The following is a 26426-nucleotide window of genomic DNA, read 5'->3' as shown; positions in this document are numbered from 1 at the left end:
GAGTTGATTGGCGGTATACTGAGGCTAAGTATACGTCTTTATCAGACTTACAATTCCAAATTTCCTTTGATAATCTAATCCAAATTACTGAGTCGCTTGATTTTATGTATATAATATTGGCTTTATGGTTGTTCTTTACTGCGACAGCTATACCAGAGCCACAGGTAGCTTTGACATTCTTTTTTCTATCGGAACTCCAAATTGTATAGTTTTTCGGGAAAAGGTCATCATTTTCACCTAAATGTGACTCTTGTATACGAGGTGATACGAGGATAGCAAATTCTTAATCCCTGATTGATAATTAGGGAATCTACCTGCGTACATATTTGAGTAGTTATCCTGTAGGGCCTTAAGAATTAGCGAGTCGTGGCTATTTTTTACAGGGCTATTACTATTACTATTTATATCGTCTATGATTCTGTTAATATATGATTTCTTTTTCCGTCTCGGTAGATTCCTGTAATGTTTACGCTTCGAGTAGTAGGCAGATAGATTCTGTCTTGATATTGCCTTAGATAATAATTTAGCTTGTTAGTTTAGACTAGTTTTAGCATTGACGCAATCCCTGACGGACCATTTTTTCTTAGATTTATAACATTGACGGTTATTGCAGGCTTGTAACGACTTTACCACCAGAGCCACAGGTAGCTTTGACATTCTTTTTTCTATCGGAACTCCAAATTGTATAGTTTTTCGGGAAAAGGTCATCATTTTTACCTAAATGTGTCTCTTGTACACAAATTATATCGTATTTGCCCTCAAGACATTCGAATTTGTTTTCTCTACCCACTAGTTTGGAGGAAACGCCATTAACATTCCAACTTCCAATTAATAGAGAGGGTTGAGAATACATAATTTTTTTTTTCTTTTTGACTTGCAGTCACAGTATAAAAAAAAGAAGACAAATCTATAATAACACTATTGCAACAACATAATATGTAATCTAATACTATAACGGTGTAGATCAGCAGCGATTCGAAGTAACGACTCCGGTAAGCAATCTAGTCATTCAAGTTCTAAAACGAGTTTCCCTTTGTCGGAGTAATGCCTCTCGTGATCCATACCGCCAGGCGGTGCCACCAGCATAATCTCCGTTACGCGAAAACACTTCCGGGTTCCGAGATTTGCTGTTTTAGTAGGTGAGACCTGTTGAGTGATTCACCGCGATGGATTTATACGGCAGTGGATATTTCTAATCGAACCGGTAAACTGTCGATTCTATGATTTACTCGTTGTTTAAACTTTCGACATCTGTTTTTTTCAGCTTTAAATCGGCCTCATTTACGTCCTGAAATTGGTGGCGGATTTTAAATCTCGAAATCAATTCAAATCAATCGTTCTGAAAAAAAGACCGAAAACCAACTGTTTTTTTCAGATGAATTCTGATAAGACTCGGCCTTAAGAACTTGGTAGCCATTACATATATTTACCCCGCTTTAAAAAGGGGTTGGTTTAGGCTGCTAGTCTAGATTGAAGTTTGTGCCAAACTGAAGATTTTGAATGTCAGTAGCGCAAATATTAGCCGCTTACTAAAACTTAAGGTTCTGCTGAGTGTTAAAGTTAAGAGCGTGACCATTTTTGGCTGGGTTGGGTTGGTTAAAGTTTTCGAGACCAAGTGTGATATATTTAAAGATTAGTCATTTCGCTAAAGTCATTTGTCACATGGCGTGAAAGAATGTATTGTTAGTACTGGTGATAATGCTTACGGGATTCGAGTTTCCTAGAAAGGCGCTTAGAAAATGAAAACTGTTCAATCTTATTGGGAACATGGCTTAATGAAATATTTTCAAAATTGGTTTGATTAAGGCTTGATTTTTTTATTTGACTCTGAATCCAATTCCACAGTTGTGTGGGTTAAATCTCATTCTCGGTCATACTAAACACCGTCAGGAGCCGTCAGACACCGTCAGGAGCCGTCAGACACCGTCAGGAGCCGTCAGACACCGTCAGGAAGACCGTCAGACACCGTCATGAAGAGTGAATCTTGAAGGCAGAAAAGGAAAGCAAATTTGAAACGACTCTTGAAAATACTAAAATGTTGTTTATTCACAATTTGAGAAATCAACTCAAGCTTATACATTAAGAGTACGCCGAAATTAAAATAAAGGCAAAATTGAAAATAACAATATACAAATACACTACACAGGGTAAATGACTGACAAAATTGATATATACATGAATAGGAAATGCAATCCCTGGTAAACAATTTATTCCGGCCCATTTATTCAACTTTTAAAAGGCAAAATAATCTAATGAAAAAAAGGAAACTTTGAAAAATTTATAAAAGGTAAATGACTGACAAAATTGATATTTACATGAATAGGAAACGCAATTTATTCAACTTTTTTCGAACTGTAATGTACATTGAAATCAAGGCAAAGTAATCGATCTTATTTTAGAATAATTATACATTGATACAAATATAAGATTTTAAACAAAATAAACAAATGAAAAATTAACTTAAATTAAGGGGTTAGGGAACATGGAACAGACCCAGTTTGCAATTTATTAATCACTTTGTTGTCATTTCGAAGTAATAACAATTTGGCAAAAATAAAGTGATTGTTAGATTTCGGAAAAAAGTTTAACTCAAACTAAGATACTAAAAACTACGATATATTACGAAAAGATTTATTTCACAAAATTTGCTCAATTTGCACAGCGTATTGTTGAGTTTACCAAGGAAAACTCGTGTTATATAAAAAAATGTATTTCCAAATTCAATTTGCACAGTAGGACTCATTTAGTGTTGATATTCAATTTTAGAATTCACAATCATTGTTTTTTATTTCCTGACGGTGTTTAGTATAACCCGTGAGTTCATGACGGTGTCTGACGGTCTTCCTGACGGTGTCTGACGGTGTTTAGTATGACCCCTCATTCTTGATCCAGTTCCACAGTTGTGTGGGTTTAATTTGCCCCTGAACCAAGATCCACAGTTGTGCGGGTTTAATTTGCCCCTGAACCAAGTTCCACAGTTGTGTGGGTTTAATTTGACTGGATCCAATTCCACAGTTGTGCGGGTTTAATTTGCCCCTGAACCAAGTTCCACAGTTGTGCGGGTTTGATTTGACTCTCAACCCAGTTCCACAGTTGTGCAGGTTTGATTTGACTCTGAATCCAGTTCCAACAGTTGTGTGTGTTTAATTTGAATGTGGATCCAATTCCCCAATTGCGTAGGTTTCATTTGACTCGTGTTTCATGCGCACTTCAAACCTGTTCACTATATCTGTAATGTCACGTATTGTGTCACTTGCATGAGAGTCTCTTCTCCATTTATTCAAATCAAGTTTTCTTCAAACAAAGCAAAACAAACAGTCGTTGACATTGCCGTAAAAAACAGTAATTTCAGGTAGGCCTATGTGACATTGGCACGCATAGGCCTATATACATTACCTTTAATAGACAAAAGTAGGCCTAGTTGACCTGCCATGTAGGAACTACTGCAAAAAATCAATGTCAAACTCTATTCTTTCTTAGGATATACGTGTAATTCAAAGCTACACCAACTGTTTGATAAAGATTCTTTAATAGCCAATCTAGTTTTGAGCTGATTTCAGTTTTAAAGCCAATATAATGTCTTCAGACCCAAATTGATATGGTTCTAGGCCTCTAACCCGAGCTAATAACTTAAGATCAGTCTATGCACATTTTGGGTCTGTAGCCAATCTAAGCATTTTGAGACCAGTCTAAGCTCATTTTGATTCTATAACCAATCTAAGCTACTTAAGACCAGTCTAAGCTCATTTCGGTCCTATAACCAATCTAAGCTACTTAAGACCAGTCTAAGCTCATTTCGGTCCTATAACCAATCTAAGCTACTTAAGACCAGTCTAAGCTCATTTCGGTTCTATAACCAATCTAAGCTACTTAAGACCAGTCTAAGCTCATTTCGGTTCTATAACCAATCTAACAACTTAAGACCAGTCTAAGCTCATTTTGGTTCTATAACCAATCTAACAACTTAAGACCAGTTTAAACTCATTTTGGTCCTACAGCCAATCTAATGACTTGAGAGCCTGAAGAATATTCCGATGCAAGGTGGTCGTGCTGCTCTGGTATTTAGAAGAATAGACTATGTAACCTGGGGATCTTCCGGTCATTCAGTGTCGGAAGGACAGACGGTGCATAATAATATATAAACGAGTAATTGATTTACGATACCTTCTCGCGCTCTGCGTCGTAGAGGAGAGAAATTGATTGGAAGTCGGTGTAAATTTCCCGATCGATACGGTTTCCGATATCGGTCACCGTGAAATCGCCGGGTCTATCGGAGTCTATGTCGTGTCGCTTGAAAACTACCGTCTGTCGGTGAATTTCTTCCCGGTGAATTTCTTCCCTTTCTGTGTTGACTAATTAATTCACCCTATAGTGCTGGAGAAAATCTAAAAGTTTTGGAAGATTCAACCCTATTCTGTTGACTAACGGGAATACCACTATAGTGCGTCTACACCGCGGTGCAGTGTATCGTTAGTTACTAGTGTTTCACTATGTTTGACAGGTGCTATCATCTTTCAATAGACATCAAAAGTATTTACAATTACACGTTTCACTGAAAACATGAAACAGAGTTTTTTGTCCTGCTCGAATCGCGAATTAGTGTGAAACATGAATAGAAACTGCGTTTCACGAAATGAACACGTTGGTTTTTCTCGGCGTTTTTTCGATATTTCGGTTTGAATATTTTGCCACCGATGCATTTTCTCGAGTGAGGTGTGTTTGTGGTAAGCTGTTAGTTCAACGTGTTGCGGGGTTTTGCTTTTCGGTCATGTGCATTCTTATCAGTGTAGTAAATACCGCGGCATACTTATCACCACTTATCACTCCTAATAGAGTGTTCCGTAGACTGCATTTCGACATACATCGGATTCCATGATACCGCATATATTTGATCTTCATTTAAACGAAGAATAAAAGCGGCTTGAAGAGATTGATACAAGTATCAATTTACTGCCTTGGACTTAAATGTCTTATGTCTGGTGTTTGTAGTTCATTTTCAATTAAAAATGTCTCAGGTGAAGTTCTGAAGACATGTGAAGTGTGGACGATCAGTTTTTGAAAGTTTGCAGATAAAATATCTAATGTCTGGTGTTTGTAGTTCATTTTCAATTAAAAATGTCTCAGGTGAAGCCCTGAACACATGTGAAGTGTGGACGATCAGTCTTTGAAAGTTTGCAGATAAAATATCTAATGTCTGGTGTTTGTAGTTCATTTTCAATTAAAAATGTCTCAGGTGAAGCCCTGAACACATGTGAAGTGTGGACGATCAGTTTTTGAAAGTGTGCTGATAAAATGTCTAATGCCTGATGTTTGTAGTTCATTTTCAATTATAAATGTCTCGGGTGAAGCACTGAACACATGTGAAGTGTGGATGATCAGTTTTTGAAAGTGAGCTGATAAAATGTCTAATTAATTTCAACGAACTATCACTTATAATGAACACCCCATTATCAGGTCCCCTGAAATCAGTTGTTACAGTGAGATTGCACTATGTATATCCAGCGACCTGATTTGCTTGTATATTGTTATTCTTCTAGACACATTGAGAACTTGTTGTAAGTTCATTGTTTTATTATTGGAACCCTGTAAACACTCAGTGTAATCACACAGCTAGTAATTCTATAAATATGTATGTATGTAACACAATAAGGTGATATACAGAAGAGTCAAGTCAATACGTTTAATATTTGTAAGACAGAGGGAGAGAGAGAGGGCAGGATTAGAGATTGGATAAGAACGCATTAACGCAGGTTAGGAAGAGACTGCTGTTCGGCAATTTGTGAGTCAAACCCCGCTCACTACGGGCTCAGATTAATTTCGATTTTATCCCGATTATTTGCGGTCAACCTTTATTTATATGCATGTTGTTATAAGACATAATGTTTAATTCGGATTTCTCATTTGAACCAAAGTGAATTTTGTCGGTCCTGAATTAAGCAGGTCTCCGTTTTTGAATTTGCTTCAGTAGCCATCGTGTACTTTGGGTTGGTGTCGTCTTTCCGCTGGTGACAAGTGGCACACTGGTATCTCATTTGGTCAGGAAATTTTTGGTCAAGGGTCATGGAAATATCATGGAATTTGAATTGTTGTTCTTGCTTGTGACGAGTGACACAAGGAAGGAACCTCTTGATAAGAAACAGCCCTCACTGAGGATATCTTACAATTTAATCAGGGAATTTGAATTTTTGGTGTCATGTTGTTCTTGCTGGTGACGAGTGACACAAGGAACCTCTTGATAAGAAACAGCCCTCAATGAGAATATCTTACAACTTAATCAGGGAATTTGAATTTTTGGTGTCATGTTGTTCTTGCTGGTGACGAGTGACACAAGGAACCTCTTGATAAGAAACAGCCCTCACCGAGGATACCTTATAATTTAATCAGGGAATTTGAATTTTTGGTGTCATGTTGTTCTTGCTGGTGACGAGTCTCACAAGGAAACTCTTGATAAGAAACAGGAATTTTCGGTCGAGGGTCAGGGAAATATTTTGATTCCCTGATCTATATATAAGAAAATCCGAGGGACTTTGAAGTGGAAATATTGCAGCAGGTCCCGTGCGTACAACCGGCCTTTAGAACCGCCAACCTAGCTTATCGCATCATCAAAAAATTTCAATGTTAACGGATAAGAATTTTAACGACCGGCCCTCGTCGGAGGAAATTATTCCAAGTTTTTTTTTCTTTTTAATGAAATTCTTCAAACGGCTAACCGACTTATATAACCCCTCGATGTATATCTTCTCATCCAGATTCTAGTCCGGTGACCTCGATTTCTTTTTATCCGATATACACGTCGTTAGTTGAGGAATTTAAATTGGTTCTTTTCGTGCGGGGTTGTCTTATCATTGTTAGTCGTCGATTGAATATTCGATTATTTTTCTAATTTCTCCGCCGCGACTGTTTTTTATAAGGAAAAATTATCCAGGGTGGCAACATTGCGAACGGCGTCAACCGGAATCCTGAAGAATTAGAATGTACACAAACTTTAAATCTACGGAGTCAGTCTTGAACTCTTGAGTCAGTATTTTATTCCTGAGTCAGTATTTTATTCCTGAGTCAGTATTTGACTCCTGAATCAGTATTTGAGTCTTGAGTCAGTATTTGAGTCTTGAGTCAGTATTTGAGTCTTGAGTCAGTATTTGAGTCTTGAGACAGTATTTGAGTCTTGAGTCAGTATTTGAGTCTTGAGTCAGTATTTGAGTCTTGAGGCAGTATTTGAGTCTTGTGTCAGTATTTGAGTCTTGAGTCAGTATTTGAGTCTGTCTGTATTTGAGTCAGTATTTGAGTCTTGAGTCAGTTTCTGATTCTTGAGTCAGTATTTGAGTCTATAGTCAGTCTTAAACTCTTGGGTCACAGTCTTAAGTAATGGGAGTCATTCTTTAACTCTTTAGTCAGTCTTTAACTCTTGGGTCAGTCTTTAAGCCTGGGAGTCATTCTTTAACTCTTTTGTCAGTCTTTAACTCTTGGATCAGTCTTTAATTCAACTTTTGAGTCAGTCTTTAACTCCTGAATCAGTCTTAAAATTTTGACTAAGTCTTAAACTTTTGAGTCAGTTTTTAACTCTTGGATCAGTCTTAAATTCAACTTTTGAGTCAGTCTTTAACTCTTTGAGTCGGTATTTATCTCAGCTCAAAAAGTTTGAATGTCGGGCTTAAGTTTGCCTGGACAATTTTACTAATTGGAAAGCTGTTCGTTATCTATACTATATTTTCAAAATTTTCGAGACGGAAATAACCGATCAACGAAAATTTCTCCGATGTTTTACGGGCAGCAGGGGTTTTTATTCGCCGCGAAGATAAGAATCAATCGCGATTAAAGCGGCCTGAGAAGAGAACCGATTCCCATGGGGGTTAGGTTGGTAGTTATTAGCCTGGGAGAGTTGGTGCAGTTGGCTAATGGCCACGAACGTAGCATTTTTAAGAGATCGGTTTTTTTCCGCATCCTGTATCGTTGGAAGTATTTTCTAGTCATGATGACATCGTGTGGTACGCATAATGATCCGCGGGTTGTTGTTTTTTTTTTTAATGGTTTTTATTCGGTCATGAATGCCGGTTGTACTTTTTCGATGAAGGTCGTCGTTTAATACATAATGGATACGACTTACACGCATAGTACATTCAGTTTCCTGTGGCAAGTGAGGATTCCGCATGGTTCCACCAAAACGTGTCGTTATATTATTAGTTAGTAGTTACTCGGTCTTCGGCGCTTCAGTTTTTTTTCCAAAATTCAATGTAGTATTCCGCTTGTGGCAAGTGAGGATCCACCAGGTGTCGCTAGTGTGCAGTAGGACATCAACTACTGCGGTAATAGAGGATTCCACTTGTGGCAAGTGAGGATCCACCAGGTGTCACTAGTGAGCAGTAGGACATCAACTACTGCGGTAATAGAGGATTCCACTTGTGGCAAGTGAGGATCCACCAGATGTCGCTAATGTGCAGTAGGACATCAACTACTGCGGTAATAGAGGATTCCACTGGTGGCAAGTGAGGATCCACCAGGTGTCGCTAATGTACAGTAGGACATCAACTACTGCGGTAATAGAGGATTCCACTTGCTGCAAGTTAGGATCCTCCAGGTGTCACTAGTGTGCAGTGGGACAGAAACTACTGCGGTAATAGAGGATTCCACTTGCTGCAAGTTAGGATCCTCCAGGTGTCACTAGTGTGCAGTGGGACAGAAACTACTGCGGTAATAGAGGATTCCACTTGTGGCAAGTGAGGATCCACCAGATGTCGCTAATGTGCAGTAGGACATAAACTTCTGCGATGAAAGAGGATTCCACTTGTGGCAAGTGAGGATCCACTAGGCGTTGCTAGTAGTGCTCGGTCTACCGCAAATTTTCACGGAAAATACTGGAAAAATGTAACCGTTTAATTATTCCCTTCGTCCTTTCTTTTCGTTTCCCAAAAAAAAAGAAATATTCCGTATAATAACTGCAAATTATTGAGAGAGAAAAAAACGCCTAACGCCGATGCGCGAAGTAATTAAGGATTTTTTTCGCGACATATTTTGCCGGCGGTGCAGAATGCTGCGAGTCGACCTCAGCTATGTGTGACCCGCCGCCGTTCTACGATGATGATATCTCACGGGAAATTTTTGCGGGGATTACGTTTCATAGTTTCATGCTTACGATGTGCGTCATGACTCTATAATCAGCGCTAACTAACTATACTTACTGCAGTATTGTGCGTTGATTCATGCCGTGTACGCAGATAATTTGCTTTATCATCTAGGAAGAATGTTTAGGTTTTGTATGTTTTTCGGGCGTCTCCCGCGTTGTTCATTCGCGAGAATATGAAAATACGTGTAAAATTCATATTATGTTTTTTTTTCTTTTTTTTTTTGAAGAAAAATTTTAATTTTGGTGCTTTGAAAATTAGTTAGTGCTTTTGAGTAGAGGGAGAGGGAGAGGGAGAGGGAGAGGGAGAGGGAGAGGGAGAGGGAGAGGGAGAGGGAGAGGGAGAGGGAGAGGGAGAGGGAGAGGGAGAGGGAGAGGGAGAGGGAGAGGGAGAGGGAGAGGGAGAGGGAGAGGGAGAGGGAGAGGGAGAGGGAGAGGGAGAGGGAGAGGGAGAGGGAGAGGGAGAGGGAGAGGGAGAGGGAGAGGGAGAGGGAGAGGGAGAGGGAGAGGGAGAGGGAGAGGGAGAGGGAGAGGGAGAGGGAGAGGGAGAGGGAGAGGGAGAGGGAGAGGGAGAGGGAGAGGGAGAGGGAGAGGGAGAGAACGAACAGTAGCTTTCTGTGTGGGCTAAGCAAAGCCTAAAGGGCGCTGTCGTAAGCGCCCAGGGGGAAAAACGAAAGGAAAATGATAAACAAAGGGAAAGGAAATGGGAGTTGATAATTTTCGTAAATATCAGGAGAGTTTTATATGAGTAAGCTAGAGGGTTCAGGAGAGTGAGCAATTATAACAATTAGGGTTATTACATTGATGGATTGTAGGCGGAGGTGAGATAGGGTCTGAGTTTACGTCTACGTTCTTGGGTTTAATTCGACTCTGAGCTCAGTTCCATAGTTGCCAGGGTTAATTTCGACTTTGGATCCAGTTCCACAGTTGTGTGGGCTTGATTTGACTGAACCCAGTTCAACAGTTGTGTGGGTTTAATTTGTCTCTGGACCCAGTTCCACAATTGTGTGGGTTTAATTTGTCTCTGGATCCAGTTCCACAATTGTGTGGGTTTAATTTGTCTCTGGATCCAGTTCCACAATTGTGTGGGTTTAATTTGTCTCTGGATCCAGTTCCACAATTGTGTGGGTTTAATTTGTCTCTGGATCCAGTTCAACAGTTGTGTGGGTTAAATTTGTCTCTGGACCCAGTTCCACAATTGTGTGGGTTTAATTTAACTATGATTCCTGGGTATTATCACTCGCTCTGAAACTGCTCGACCACACCGGCGCCGCGTGTGGTGACTTGAAGTAGTAGGGTAATTAACGGGAAACCGTCACGTTTTTGTTTCCTCGTTTGAACCAGTTGCGAAATATCCGCGAGTCTCTCGGAGTGTGCTGGAGCGTTTGGCGCGCAGTTGCCATGGCGATGACGCCACGAGCGCGAGATGCTGATGAATCAATTCGATAATGATTCCTATGGATCGGGGTATGCCGGATACCGGCAGAGAGAGAGAGAGAGAGGAATCTATAACTTGAGCTAATATGAAATTTATTTCACTTTCGGGATACATTCAACAGGTTCGATTAATCGGAGACTAAGGCAGACGCGGGGTTTAAACTCGAGATATTTTCATGGCTTTTCGAGCAGAGTGGTGGGATTCTGCGCAGGTATCAGGGTTTTACAGTAACCATTCAGACATTTACTATATTGTTCATTTTCAATTGAACATGTCTCTGGTGAAGTTCTGAACACATGTGAAGTGTGGACGATCAGTTTTTGAAAGTGCGCTGTTAAAATGTCTAATGTTCGGTGTTTGTAGTTCATTTTCAATTAGAAATGTCTCAGGTGAAGCACTGAACACATGTGAAGTGTGGACGATCAGTTTTTGAAAGTGTGCTGATAAAATGTCTAATGTCTGGTGTTTGTAGTTCATTTTCAATTAGAAATGTCTCAGGTGAAGCACTGAACACATGTGAAGTGTGGACGATCAGTTTTTGAAAGTGTGCTGATAAAATGTCTAATGTCTGGTGTTTGTAGTTCATTTTCAATTAGAAATGTCTCAGGTGAAGCACTGAACACATGTGAAGTGTGGACGATCAGTTTTTGAAAGTGTGCTGATAAAATGTCTAATGTCTGGTGTTTGTAGTTCATTTTCAATTAGAAATGTCTCAGGTGAAGCACTGAACACATGTGAAGTGTGGACGATCAGTTATTGAAAGTGTGCCGATAAAATGTCTAATATCTGGTGTTTTTTTCAATTAGAAATGTCTCAGATGAAGTACTGAACACATGTGAAGTGTGGACGATCAGAAATTGTACTGATGAAATGTCTTATAGTGGTTTATTCCTTAGGCCTGTTAATTCAATTGTCAGTAAGATTGAATGTATTGGATATTTGACTGGTCTTTATGACTTGTATGTATTTGGATATAGGCATACGAAAATGCTCCCTGATGGGCCCTCATTTTACTGGAAAGTGCTTCTCTCCAACCCGAAAAGTCCTTCTTTTTGTGTCTAAACTTTCCGGGGGAAAAAACCTTTCGTAGTACTTATTTTCGTCCTGGCCTTACCACTGTAACCCCTGTATGGGTCATATCTTCAGTCGCGACGCAATTTGGCGTGCTGACAACAAGTTTCGGGGAGGTTTTTCCGTGTGTAACACTTTCAGGAACTACAACGCAATAGAAACAATGTAAACTCGAAAATGGCTTAATTACATTATTGTGTTAATGTAGCTAGTTGATTGAGATCGCGGTATTTTTTTTACTCATTTACTATTGATACAGTGTAACATAAACTAATTATCCCGCGCTGTGTGGTGTAAACAGGCCACAACTGCGCAACGGAAACATGGTTCCCACAGAACAGGTAAATTGGGAATTTTGAAATGACAATTACCAGTTTGGAAATATTTTGGAATTTAAAACGTTTTCCTCAAATCAGGAAAATGTTTGGGAAATTCATTTACTTTTCAGCGATTTCCATTGAGAATCACCTTTATCAACCAGTCACCACTAAAATGTTGACTAAAATGATATCTCTTCATTTCTATTTGCGATAATTGCAAAATCTCCCATGAAATACTTGGGAAAAACCTGGGAATTTGTCGCGATTCAGCCATGTTTTCTGAGTGAATCTATAACAGGGTCCCTACGACTACTTGATTCCTTGAAATACTCCACTGAAAATGTTTTTTTGAAGTCTTTGAATATCCTTGAATTCGAGCGAAATGCTCAAAAGTTTTCGAAAACTCTTTGAATTTGGAGATATTGACAATTGGAAAATTTTGAGGTTTGTTGGTTTGTTTGTTTGCAGTCAAATGCCTTATACACACAGATTCCACTGAAATAATGTTTTACCAAGATAAACAGTACCGATTAAGGAGGAGTGTTGTACTGTATTTGGGATATGAAAGTGACGCATACACTTCTCGAGATTCGGAATTTTCTCCGTGAAAAGTCTAGAATTCTGGAATGACGGATCAGTAGGGATCCTGTATACGACAGTGGAACGGACTTAATCTTTTTGTGTGGACAGAAACTGGTTCCAGGTCCGGTCGAAATCGTAGTCCGCGGTGTAATTCAATTGTATCAACCCTTTCAGTGCTGACTAATTAATACCCTAGGGCCTTTAGTGCTGGAGATGATGTAAAAATTTCGAAAAATTCCACCCTAGTGTTTTGAATAACGGGAAACCCACTATAGTGTGTCTACACTGCGGTGCGGTGTATTGTTAGTTACTAGTGTTTCACTATGTTTGACACGTGCTGCCATTTTTCAATTGAGATAAAAACTAATTACTAATTACATCAATACACGGCAGTGCCGTGTACTAGCAAAATCCATCACCGATTTATACACGGCACTGAAAGGATTAACTTCATTCGACCTGGAACTAATCGCTAATTGCATCAATACACCGCGATGCTGATGCTGTGTACTAGCATAATCACTCATTCATTCATTCATACACCGCACTGCGGTGTAGACGTGCTGAAATGGTTAAACTCGTCACCGATTCACCGATCAAGCTGATTAACATAGTTTTAACGTTTTCATACAATTTCTGTATTGCCTTACAATTAATGTGTACACTGACGGATGGATTTAGCACTGTATAAATGGCATTATTATTATTAATATTTTATTATTATTGTTATTATTATTATTATTATTATTATTATTATATTATTTTCTTAAAAAAAGAAATTTCTATTTTTCAGAAATTTGAAGCCGAGCCGGTCGCGGCCATTATGTACGAATTAAATTGAAGAAAAGTCTAACGTCTGCTCCTAAGCGCTCTACGAGAACAGCGACGACGATGGCTTATCGTCGGTCCAGCATCCGACGGATACAGTACTACCATCAGAACTACTGCAGCCTCTGCATCACGGGATGCTTCGGTTGCCGATGGAAACGTTACAAGCAATCGAAGATGCCCAACTCGAAGGTACGTGGACGTGCGTGTCCCCCGTTTGGCCCGCAGTGGGCGGACTCGGTCGCATGAAATACAGAGGAATACGTGCTTAAAAGGAATTTTTGGAAATAAAATCGAAATTTTTTTATCCCATACAAATGACATAAGAAATAAATTTCAAATTTAAATTTTGTTTTGTTTTTGTTTTGTTACAGTGCGACAGAACGTGGTTCGTGTTGTTGTTGCTGTTAACGATATTTGTGGGTATGAGTTTATATTTCTGGCTGGTCGTCTACAATGACTTTGACTCAGTAAACTGGTAAGTATTAAGATGTGCACTTTCTTCATATGAATACATCCTGTACATTAAAAACAAGGCCTGGGGGTTCAATTCCATGAAACATTACAACTAACTTTGAATTGTTGTCCTCATTGAGAAAATGAAGTCACCAACAGCAGATCAACCCAAGATTTTAAGTTGAACTTTTTTCTTGAAGCTGAACAGTGTTCTGTAGCTTATATCCTACTGCACACTAGTGCCACCGGGTGGTTCCTCACTTGCCACAAGTGGAATCTTCTATTGCCGCAGTAGTTGATGTCCTACTGCACACTAGCGACACCTGGTGGATCATCACTTGCCACAAGTGGAATCCTCTATTGCTGCAGTAGTTGATGTCCTACTGCACACTAGCGACACCTGGTTGATCCTCACTTGCCACTGACTGTGTAATTCACAGGTCTATGTATTAAAGTATTTGTTTGACGTATATTTCAGGTATATATTTGAGATTGTATTATCATGGTTTAACTGGTACGCCGTTATATTCGGTATCACCGCCGCCATTTTCATTTATTTCATTTTATTAACAGTAAGTGTGCATTTTCTTTTAAACGAGTTCCCAGTAATGAATTGACTCTAGAGTTAGGCTTGCACTGTGTTCCTCATCTGATATCGTGTACAAATTTCTATTTCAATATTTATAATAAAAATCAATTTGTATGATTCTTATCTGATGAAAATAAATATATCTATCTTACGAACTCAAGAGTTAAGTCTAAACAGAAAAAAATATGTGGAAAAAAAGCAGTTGCTGGTATAGTAAATCTTGAAATTCTACAGTTCAGGGACTGGTTGCATATTCATGGCTTAGACTTAAGACCAGTCTAAGACCAACTTAGTTCTATAGCCAATCTAACAACTTAAGACCAGTCTTAAGATTTAAGACCACTTTTGGACTTAAGTCACGACTGTGCAACTGGCCCCAGGGCTGGGTTTCATAGATGTGGAAGAAAAATAATCCCTTGGAACATTTTGAAATTTGTCAGTTACAACCATGGTTTCTCATTGTAACCATGGTGGTTGTCACCCAGATTGAGGATTTACCTCTAGGGATAACTTTGATACCCAGTCTATGAAACCGGGCCCAGGAATCTGATTAACCTGAATACCTCGATTACCGGAATACCCGGTGTTTTAACGATAAGCGTTGCTCAGTTTTTCCGCGCATTTCTAATTTCAGATATTCGCGTTGTGCCACGTAACATTTCAGTATCAATTATTCATGCACTATTTACACCGCGTGCTGTTGGTTCTGTTCGCTGCTGTCGCGCTCGCTGCTATATCTGTGATCTCGCACATCGCCGTCTACGAGTGGACCCTCTTCACTCTTTCCATTCACGTAAGTTATTTATGTCGGAAAATATTCTCTGTTTTTATGATTCGGGGAGTCGTAACCGTAGGTGTCCTTAAACCTTTCAGTGCGTCTACACCGCAGTGCGGTGTACGAATCAGTGATGGATTTTGCTAGTACAGCGCACTGCGGTGTATTGATTTAATTAGTAATTACTAATTATCTCTATTGAAAGTTGGCAGCACCTGTCAAACATAGTGAAATATTAGTACCTAACGATACACCGCACCGCGGTGTAGACGCACTATAGTGGTATTCCCGTTATTCAACACACTAGGGTGGAATTTTTCAGAATTTTCAAATTATCTTCAGCACTATAGGGTATTAATTAGCCAGCACTGAAAGGGTTAAACCTTATGAAGATATATCGGTCTCCCCCTTGAACCTTGAACCCTTCAGACATTCAATACTTAAAGCACAACTTCACATGTGTTCAGAACGTAACCTGAGACATTTCTAATTGAAATTGAGCTACAAACATCAGACATTAGACATTTTATCAGCAAACTTTTAAAAACTGATCGTCCACGCTTCACATGTGTTCAGGACTTCATGTGAGACATTTCAGATTGAAAATGAACTACAATCACCAGACATCAGACATATATTCAGCTCACTTTCAAAAACTGATCGTCCACACTTCACATGTATTCAGTGCTTCACCTGAGAAATTAGACATTTTATGTTTGAAAAGATGATCATATTTTGCACTTCGATTATGAATGGTTTCAGGCTGCAGATTGATGCCAGCTTTAATTCTAAGACTGGTCTTGATTTGTACAACTCGGCCCTGAGTTTGTGAAAATGAGCTTTTGACGTAATTGACGTGTATTTCAGATAACTGGTCCATTCATTCAGATTGGTGCTGTTTGTCTTATGACGTTGTTGTCCTGGTTAATGGCCGGACAGTGGCTTCGAATTAGAACAAAAGGTACGTTTCATCCCTTCCAATGCGTCAACACGGCACCAGAGTTTTCCCCCAACACCGAGCCACAGAGAAGGAGTTTGACAACTTTTGAAGAAAAAAAATGAAATATCCAAATTAAAGTAAACCTTACAACATGATTTCGTTCTTATTTTCAGGATTGAAGATATTTTGGTCAGTTGCCTTTATCGTGTGGATGTTATTTTTATATCTAAGTCCGCTGCTGGTTAGTTCGCCGTGTGTCTGCCAGTCGAGTCACCTTCCGGCTAAACCTCAAATCATCGGCCACCGCGGCAACGCTGCTGTAAGTCAATTGTTTCCATTTTGTCTATCACACAAGTGCAATCCTATATTGCCGCACACTAGCGACACCTAGGGGGACCTCACTTGCAACGAGTGAAATCCACTACCGCAGAGGTTGATGTCCTACGGCACACTAGCGACATCTGGTGGATCCCTCACTTGCCACAAATGGAATCCTCTATTGCCGCAGTAGTTTCTGTCCCACTGCACACTAGCGACATCTGGTGGATCCCTCACTAGCCACTGGTGGAATCCTCCATTGCTGCAGTAGTTGATGTCCTACTGTACACTAGTGACACCTGGTGGATGCTCACTTGCCACAAATGGAATCCTCTCTTGCTGCAGTAGTTGATGTCCTACTGTACACTAGTGACACCTGGTGGATCCTCACTTGCTGCAGTTAAACTGGGTACACAAACTCAGGCTGTGAGCTTGTGATCGACTCTGACGAATTATTTTTTTACGCAAGGTTTCGTTTGAAATGCAAAAATGTGAAATATTTTTCATTTTGGTTTCAGTTCGCGCCGGAAAATACGTTAGCTTCGTTTGAAAGCGCCGTCCAGCATGGAGCCGTAGCACTTGAATCAGACGTCCGTGTCAGGTAAAACCCAGATTCATTATGATTGATTATTAATTTCTTTAAAAATAAATAATTCAGGACCGGAACTAAGGAATTCCCTATTTGACTCCTTGATTCCTTAAAAAGGAAATGGAAAATCCTTCTAAATGGAAAATGCTTTTAAAGGTGTTTGAAATCGCTTTGATTTGAACAAAATGTCAGGAACTCTTCCAATTTTGAGAAAAACGATTTCTTCGAATCGCTACTAGTCCTACAGTTTTAATCAGATCAGTTCCAAATTTGGTATGAATGGTTTATGGACCAATACCTACAAAGTACGGAGCCATTTTTGGACTTGGCCACGAGGTGGCACCTTTTCGTTAATATTTAATTTGTTCCGTTGAAATTATCGTTTTGTTTTGTTTGGTTTTTTTTTTCGTGTAGTTCCGATGGAGTTGCGTTCATGTTACACGACGATAAACTGCTCCGTACGACTAACGTTCAAAAAATATTCCCCGACCGAGTGAACGAACTGGCGGTGCGGTTTAATATATCAGACTTACTGAAACTAGACGCCGGTAGCTTCTTTTTACAGGTACGTACGTGTGTGAGAGCCCTGCCGCCGCATCCAGTTCCACAGTTGTGCGGGTTGAATTTCCCGCTGGGCCCAGTTGTGTGCGGGTTTATTTTTTCTCTGAATTTAGTTCCACAGTTGTGAGGGTTCTATTTGAATGTGGATCCAATTCCACACTTGTGTGGGTTTAATTTGACTGGGCCCAGTTCCACAGTGACATGGGTTTGGGTGCATTGTTTTGTGGGTTGAATTTTTACTCTGAACCCAGTCCTACAGCTCTGTGTGTTCAATTTGACTCTGGATCCAGTTCCACAGTTGTGTGGGTTTAATTGACTCTGGATCCAGTTCCACAGTTGTGTTGGTTTAATTGATTCTGGATCCAGTTCTGCAGTTGCGTGGGTTCAATTTGACTCTTGATCCAGTTCCACAGTTGTATGGGTTTAATTGACTCTGGATCCAGTTCCACAGTTGCGTTGGTTTAAATTGACTCTGGATCCAGTTCTGCGGTTGTTCATGATCTCGCAGTTAATTGCACGTTTCAAATCCAATTTCAGAAAGACCCGTACGGGACAGTCGGCTCGCTGACGAACGAGCAAATCGTTGATTACAAAAAGCAGGAAATACCGACGTTGCTGCGGTATTTGAAATACGCGAATCGCACGAAAAAATCGGTGATGTTCGATATAAAATCCGGCTACAAAGACGAGCTGCATCCGTTTTACGGGCTGCACGCAAATATTACTGCTGAAACTATTAAAAAATCAGGAATTCCTCTAGAAAAGGTAAAAATACTTCGTTTAACCCTTTCACAGTGCTGACAAATTAATACCCTATAGTGCTGGAGATAATTTGAAAATTCTAAAAAATTCCACCCTAGTGTGTTAAATAACGGGAATACCGCTATAGTGCGTCTACACCGCGGCGCGGTGTATCGTTAGTTACTAGTATTTCACTATATATGACATGTGCTGCCATTTTTCAAGAGTTATAATTACTAATTACATCAATACACCGCAGTGCGGTGTACTAGCAAAATCTATCACTGATTTATACACCGCACTGAAAGGGTTAACTTGTTGACGAATGTTTCTTTTTTCTTTTTTAATCAAAATTCAGGGTGGCCACTCGCCTGGAAAACCTGGAAAACTCAAGGGTCAGAAAAATCTAAAAAAAAAAAAAAGGAATTTGTCAGGGAATTTGACAATTTTACCGAAAAACCTGGAAAACGTGCGACGCTATTGACCTTATCTTTTTTATCGATACGTGATTGATGAAAAATGAATGAATTTTATCTAACATTTTGAACCTAGAAATTTTCTGATTCACTCGGGGAGAATTTTGAATAATCACGTGGAAAAATCGGGGAAAAACTACCGCACAAGGGGTGGCTCCAGGCTCCAGAACCCAACTTGGTACGAACTTCGAATTATTTTTTGTCGTTTTCAGGTTTTGTGGTTGGAAGATTCGGGCGACGTCGGCGCGCTGCAATTGACCGGCGTCAAGAAGGTCATCGAAGGTCGTAAAGGCGTACGGTACATTCTCAACAGTAACGCCAAATACGTCAATTCGAAATACAGCGATCTTACGCTGGACGATATTAGGTACTCTTTCAAAAACGGCTAGTAATTTACTATCAACGACTCAGTTCTAGTAACCCTTTCAGTGCTGACTAGTTAATACCCTATAGTGCTGAAGATAATTTGAAAATTTTGAAAAATTCCACCCTAGTGATTTAAGATCAGTCTAAGACCGTCTTAGTTCTATAGCCAATGTAGGTTACATCGGCTATAGAACCGGTTTTAAGTTGTTACTTATAACTTAAAACCAGTCTTGGACAATCTTAGTTCTATAGCCAATGTAACAACTTCAGACCTGTCTTGACTCATTTTGGTTCTTCAACCAATGTCACAACTTAAGACCAGTCTAAGCTCGTTTTGGTTCTATAACCTATCTAACTACTTAAGACCAGTTTAAGCTCATTTTGATTCTATAGCCAATCTAACAACTTAAGACTAGTTTAAGCTCATTTTGATTCTATAGCCAATCTAACAACTTAAGACTAGTTTTACGATTAAAGACCACTTTTGGCCCTAAGTCACGACTGTGTAACTGGGCCCAGTTCCGCAATCGTGAGGTATTATTTGTCGTAGTACTTCAACCCAGACTCAAGAGGATATCGAGTGGCAGCCAAACTGACTGGGTTAGGCCACATGATATGCTCCAAAGTCATGATGAAGCAGACATCAGAAGAGCTCTTTCCTCAGCCATGGAGGCAATGAAGTTGCAGACCAGCTTCGAGGCAAAAGTGAAATGAACTGAGTCGGTCGCAAGTTCAGTATCATTATTGACAATTTTCAATAAAAAAATCTAAACCACTATTTACAGTCGGAAGACCTGTATCACCTAACCAATCGCCAACTCTCATAATTCCCCAAATTTTTTAAAACTTCGATTTCAAATATCCAACCCACATTTGCTTATCAGAAAAATTCTACCTTTTTTTTCGCAGGCGTCAAATAATTTATTAAAATTAATTATCTTGTTTTCTTTTATTTTGCAGGGAACTTCGTCGAAATAATATAACTGTGATAATGTACGTGATCGATTCCGTATGGCTTTATTCGTTGTATTGGTGCAGCGGCGTTTCAATGGTTATCACAAACCGGGTGACGACCCTGTCCGATATGAACGCACCGTTGTGGCGTATGGTCAGTATTCTTGGAAAACGTTGTCGCGATTTTAAGGGTAGATGCTACTGAGAAAAGTTGATTCGATTTTGATTGGAACGTAGGAGAAATTTTAAGCAAGGAGGACTGAGTAACTACTAGCGACACCTGGTGGATCTTCACTTGCCATAAGTGGAATCCTCTACTGCCGCAGTAGTTGACGTCCTACTGCACACTAGTGACACCTGGTGGATCCTTGCTTATCACAAGTGGAATCCTCTATTGTCGCAGTAGTTGATGTCCTACTGCACACTAACGACACCTGGTGGACCCTCACTCGCCACAAGTGGTATCCTCTATTGTTGCAGTAGTCGATGACCTACTACACGCGAGCGACACCTTGTGGATGCTCACTTGCCATAAGTGGAATCCTCTATTGCCGCAGTAGTTGATTTCCTACCACACACTAGGGACACCTGGTGGATGCTCACTTGCCATAAGTGGAATCCTCTATTGCCGCAGTAGTTGATGTCCTACCGCACACTAGGGACACCTGGTGGATCCTCACTTGTCACAATCGCAATCCTCCGTTGCCACAGTAGCCTTCTGAGGACGATAACAACAATTTAAGACGAAAATCCGAAACTTCTCTCTTTTCAGTCGCCGACGACGTACCTGATAATCTGGATTATCGTCGATTCGATTTCGTTGATCGCCATCGTTCTCATTTTCATCGCGCAAAGGTACGTACCAAGTAAAAACAACGCGGTTCTATACAACAACCAAATTACCGTAGTAACCTATTTATATGATATACACGTCTAATATTTGCGGTGTGTTTTGGATTTTTAACGATCTTTATTTAACGCTTAACGCAACGAGAAAAAAAAATGATTTCGAAAAAACCCACTTTTTCGGACTAGAATCTAGATTTTTATAATAAAATCTGTAGAAACAAATTCGTGAGAATATCTATCTCGAAATACGGTCGGAATTTGCGATCGATTTTAACTTAAGGAGCACTCTTTTCTTACCGTCGCGGTGTGAGAAATTTTTCCCGTTCTTATTTATTGCCTCTTAGTCATATATTTGTCGCGTAAAAGCCTTCCGTATAACCGACGTACTGTCCGTCGCGCTGATATCCTTTGCGTGAATGTCTGGGTTTTCGATGTCATAAACGATGCGCCAATCTGCCTTTATTACGCACTGTTTCGTTCAGTGAACGTACCTTCAGGCTCTGGACGAGTCCTTCATAGTCCATTGTGGTATTTTGTAAGATAAATTATTATACTAAACTATGTTCTATGAAAATAAAATCAATCGATCAATGATTATGACTCTGAGAGTCGCTTACGACTCTTTGGTTCTTGCTCGGTGCATCTTCGCTGGATTTAGACACATTATTATTATTACTATTAAACATGGTTCCCACGAAACAGGGAGATTGGGAAAAACTTGGGAATTTTGAAATGATCTATCCCAGTTTGGAAATATTTGGGAATTTGAGAGATTGTCCTCAAATCAGGGAAATATTTGGAAAAATTCATTCACATTTCATGTATTGCATTTATTTGCCAAGGGCAATTTTCTTCAGCGATGTCCTTAGAAAATAACCTTCATCAACCAGTTGCCACTAAAAAGTTGACTGTAGTATGATGATATCTGTTCATTTTTAATGAAGGCCCCATTTTCCATTTGGATAAATTGAAAAATCACCCATGAAATACTAGGGAAAAAAATTGGGAATTTATAATTCTTGTAACTGTGGGAACCATTTTATTATCATTCCTTAGAAACTCCTTTGAAATGGAAGATGCTTTTAAAGTTTTTGAAACTTTTTGTTAATTTTGAGCAAAATGCCCAAAACTCCTTTTGAAATCCTTCAATTTTGAGAAATACGTAGGCTGTTAGAAATTCTTGTGGGAGACTGAGCTAAGACATGTTCACCAGGATCCAGTTCCACAGTTGCAAGTAAGAGTTGATTCGTGAGCTAAAATCAGTTCATTTTCAATGAGTTAACCCTTGAGTCAAATCTTAACTCACCACTGTGGTACTCCTGGTCGTTTTCATTACAAAATTCAGCAGGCGGCGCTAAATTTCGGTTTGTGGAGCGGGTTGGAGCGTAACGCGAGCGTATCCTGGTCAAACAATCGCCGATAAATGGATGAAAAAACTAGTTTACCAAAAATCATTGTTTATTATCTGAAAGTGAACGTCTTTCCGAATGAACTGATGCGTAATAAAGGCAGGTCAATTGATTATTAAGGACATAACGAATCAAAACGTTGCAGGGAGTGGAGGCGCGATGGACAGTAGGGTCTGTCTCCGCAGACGCGAGTCCGATTCAACTCTAAAATTCGAGAATTACTTCATTTCCGATCGATTATCATCAAACGTTCGTTAATTAACTCGCGACTGTTGAACCATTCCCCGGTTTACGCGAAACTTAGGTGGCGTTGTCGTCTATTAAATACGTTCTGTTTATATTTTTTATCGCTAACGTACGTAGATATTTCGCTCGCTTTCGGTAAAAGTTTTATTCATTCAAATCCCAAATTCAATCGTCAATTCAGATTTTTTTCCCCCCTAGAAATTTTGATTTTTTTTTTCCTCGAATTTCGATTTTAACTGATTTGTCGCGTTTAAAAGTCATTACAATTTATCCTTACTACGTGTTTTTAACCCTTTCAGTGCTGGCTAATTAATACCCTATAGTGCTGAAGATAATTTGAAAATTCTGAAAAATCCCACCCTAGTGTGTTAAATAACGGGAATAGCACTATAGTGCGTCTACACCCTGGCATGGTATATCGTTAGTAACTAATATTTCACTATGTTTGACAGGTGCTGCCATCTTTCAAGAGCGATAATTAGAAATTGCTTATAATGTCCTCTGGACCTTAGCATGTATCTATTTTGTATACCATTGACTTGTTTAATTAATTTGTACTAAAAAAAAAAGATAATTAGTAATTACTAATTAAATCAATACACCGCAGTGCGGTGTACTAGCAAAATCCATCACTGATTCGTACACCGCACTGCGGTGTAGACGCACTGAAAGGGTTAACTGATTTGTCGCGTTTAAAAGTCAATACAATTTATCCTTACTACGTGTTTTTAAATTCTTAGAAATTCCCGAAGTATTTTTCGTGCTGTTCTCGACCTTCCTACCTCCCGTGGTATTTTTTGGTGACCTTGCGTGTCCTCGTAACTGTGCTGCTGCGTAGATAGTAAAAGAAATTAATGACCGTCAATTATGATTATCCAATCTTAACTTAATTGATCTATTTGAGGTTTGAAAATGTATTTTATTAATTGAAGTTTGATTTGATAAGCCGGTGGATTAGTTGAAAACAATCTATTGCGTGAATCGTGAAATTCACCGAAAGTTTCGATTTAATCCAAAAAGGAGTGAAATGATTAAATTTGAATGAACATTATTCGAAGTCGTTTGATACATTTGAATAATGTCGATATTTGAAAATTTGCTTTGTAATTTAATCAATCTAGAAATTTGGTCAGTCCAAATTCAATAAATCTAGCATTAAATGAACCAAGGTTTAAATTCAGTATTCAATCAAATTCGTCAACCACGCAACCGTTCAATCAAGTTAGAAATCAATTTAATTGATTAGAATTTCGATCAATAGAGAATTCTATTATCAAAATTCAATTGAATTAAACAACTTTCGATGATTCAATCAACCTAGTAATCAATTTGATTGATTAGAGTTCGATCAATAGAGAATTCTATTATCAAAATTCAATTGAATCAATTTCTCGCGACTGTTCAAATCAAACTTCTAGAAATTTATTTAATCGATTAAAATGGGTAAAAGCAATTAACCGAGAATTTAATCAATTGAAAATCGGTAACAACTTCTCGCAAACCATAAACGCTCTTAAGTAGTTTCGATTTTGCACGCCACGCTTGTTACATTTTTTTTTCTGTCCTTAATCCATCCTCGATTGTTTGTTTTGTTTTCTTTTTTTTTTTCGTAGTAATCCTATTGCGTATTTTTATTTTCGAGCCCGCGGTTTCGATGTTTGGTCTATTTTGCAGATTTAAGCTCTTGCCGGTGTTGAGATCGCCCGTCGGCGGTGGCGGCCGCGGGGGCAGACGCGCCGCCCTGCCCCGGCGCGTGATTCCGCTGAGGGACAGACGCAACGACCGACAGATCAAACAGAAACTAGTCATCTAAAACTAAAACCACCGCCAGCGCTCCACCCAGCACCCCGGGCCTTCGATCAGTAGTGTGTGTACGCATGGATAGTTGCTTTTCTTCTTAATCTTTATTTCCGATAACATTTAGTTGCATTTTATTCCTTCAAACGACGGATCCAGTTCCATCGAAAAGTCGCAAATCTATTTCGGCACGTCCCTCAATTGACCAGTCATGAGTTTGAACGAAGAGACTCGGGAAACTTAATTTGGTCTGAACCCGGTCGGCAAGTCGTAATGCTCTTTCAAAAAAGTGCACATTTTTCACATTTTAAGAAGCTTGGCCCAGTTTTCGCAGTCCAGGGCCCAGTTTCACGAAAAAGTTTAACTAAGATTTTCGGTGTTATTGCTATTGGTTACTTCTAACATATTTTCATTGAGGACAACAATTCAAACTTAACCCTTTTAAGCTTAAACTTTTTCGTTAAACTGGGCCCAGGGGCTGTTTGCACTAAGCGTGGTCTGAGATCTTAAGACCAAAATAAGGCCGTGAAATAAGACCGTTTTGGAACTGGGTCTGCCGTCGTTTGTCTCCTTTGATTTGAGCGTATTTAAAAAAAAAAGATTTATTTTCAATTTATTGATTTTCGCTTTCCCCAAATTTATTTGAAATTTTGTTCATCTCAACGGAAACAACATTCTCTACTACCTGGTATATAGAATAATGCACCGCACTTAACGACCTTCAACCAACTATCCGGGAAAAAAGCATGGTACTCATTTACTCGAGGTTACTCTTTCGCGATAATAGAATTGAGTACAGACATCCTTTCATTTACTCATTTCCCTATCAGAGTTACCTCGCTTCATTTTTCCCTCGCCACCGGCTTTCTCTATTTTGGCTATTTCGTATACCTGGTACCTTGATTCGCGGGGCTAATTCCAAAGTTCTTCGAGCCCTAGAGTTTGATGGGTTCAATTCTGACTCGTAGTTTTAACCCTTTCAGTGCTGACAATTTCATACCCTAAAATGCTTATGATAATTCAAAAATTCTGGAAAATTCCACTTCGGTGCGGTGTATAAATGGTATACTGCTATATTACGTCTTCCCCTTAGCGCGGTGTATAATGGGTATATCCCTATACTGAATTTACCCTGCAGTGCGGTGTATCATCGGTTACTAATACTAACAATGTTTGACCGGTGCTGCATCTTTCAATAGAGCTTTTTACTAATCAACAATGTCATAAATACACCGCACCGCAGATAGATACGATATAGGGTGTGTAGATTATACACCGCGTAGCAGGGTACAAGCTCTGAAAGGGTATTAGTCAAATCTTTATGCCATGAACTGTTAATGTTTTACTCTAGCGTTACTGAAAATATTTGAACTCTATTCAACTCTAGGGTAACTTAAACAACTGCGGAAATGGATCCTGAAAAGAACTTGCCTCCAAATCTCCTTGAAAAGAATGATGGTTTTTCCTCCTTTCCGTTCTGGTTTAAAGTTTTCAATTATTTTATTTTTTGTAAGAACATTTATTTGCTATGATTTTTTGACAGTTTCTCGATTGTTGATTGCGATGTTATGTTATCAGGGCACCTGCCTGGCCGGTTAGTTGATACGGTCTTTCAATATACTCCTCGTTCATCAGCCCCCCTCTCCTAGGAGAAATGGATCAAGAGCTATACCCAGAGAGTAAATGGCTCCCTTTTAGGGCACCCGGAGTAGAAAAGTTCTCTACGTTACATAGTCAGGGTCTGGGGTCCTCGTCTGAAAATGTTTTCAGAAATGAAGCTCTTGGAAGGTATTCCGCAGATGGCGTCTATGGACCCAGTTTTACAGTTCAGGGGCCGGTTGCACAGTCGTGACTTAAGTCCAAAAGTGGTCTTTAATCTTAAGAATGGTCTTAAGTTGTTAGATAAGCTATAGAACTAAGTTGGTCTTAGACTGGTCTTAAGTCTAGGCCATGACTATGCAACCGGCCCTAGAGCTGAAACTCGAACCGAGATGAAACTGATT

General features: G+C 39.4%; 1 protein-coding gene across 1 annotated transcript; it reads left to right on the top strand.

Moving 5' to 3' along the window:
* Positions 1–1129: 1129 nt before the first annotated feature.
* LOC141914501 (glycerophosphodiester phosphodiesterase domain-containing protein 5-like) lies at positions 1130–24450 on the top strand. The gene is made up of 14 exons (XM_074805721.1): positions 1130–1204; positions 13323–13549; positions 13732–13835; positions 14292–14385; positions 15037–15195; positions 16045–16138; positions 16291–16436; positions 16954–17036; positions 17439–17589; positions 18123–18350; positions 19015–19169; positions 20129–20276; positions 20895–20977; positions 24301–24450. The coding sequence occupies exons 2-14, from the start codon at positions 13421–13423 to the stop codon at positions 24437–24439; spliced, it is 1713 nt and encodes a 570-aa protein (XP_074661822.1). The 5' UTR covers positions 1130–1204; positions 13323–13420; the 3' UTR covers positions 24440–24450.
* Positions 24451–26426: the final 1976 nt, after the last annotated feature.

This window comes from Tubulanus polymorphus, unplaced genomic scaffold, assembly GCF_964204645.1.
Source record: "Tubulanus polymorphus unplaced genomic scaffold, tnTubPoly1.2 scaffold_32, whole genome shotgun sequence".
Classification (NCBI taxonomy): Eukaryota; Metazoa; Nemertea; class Palaeonemertea; order Tubulaniformes; family Tubulanidae; genus Tubulanus; species Tubulanus polymorphus.
Note: the sequence above shows the minus strand (reverse complement) of the source record. Positions and strands in the feature narration are given on the sequence as shown.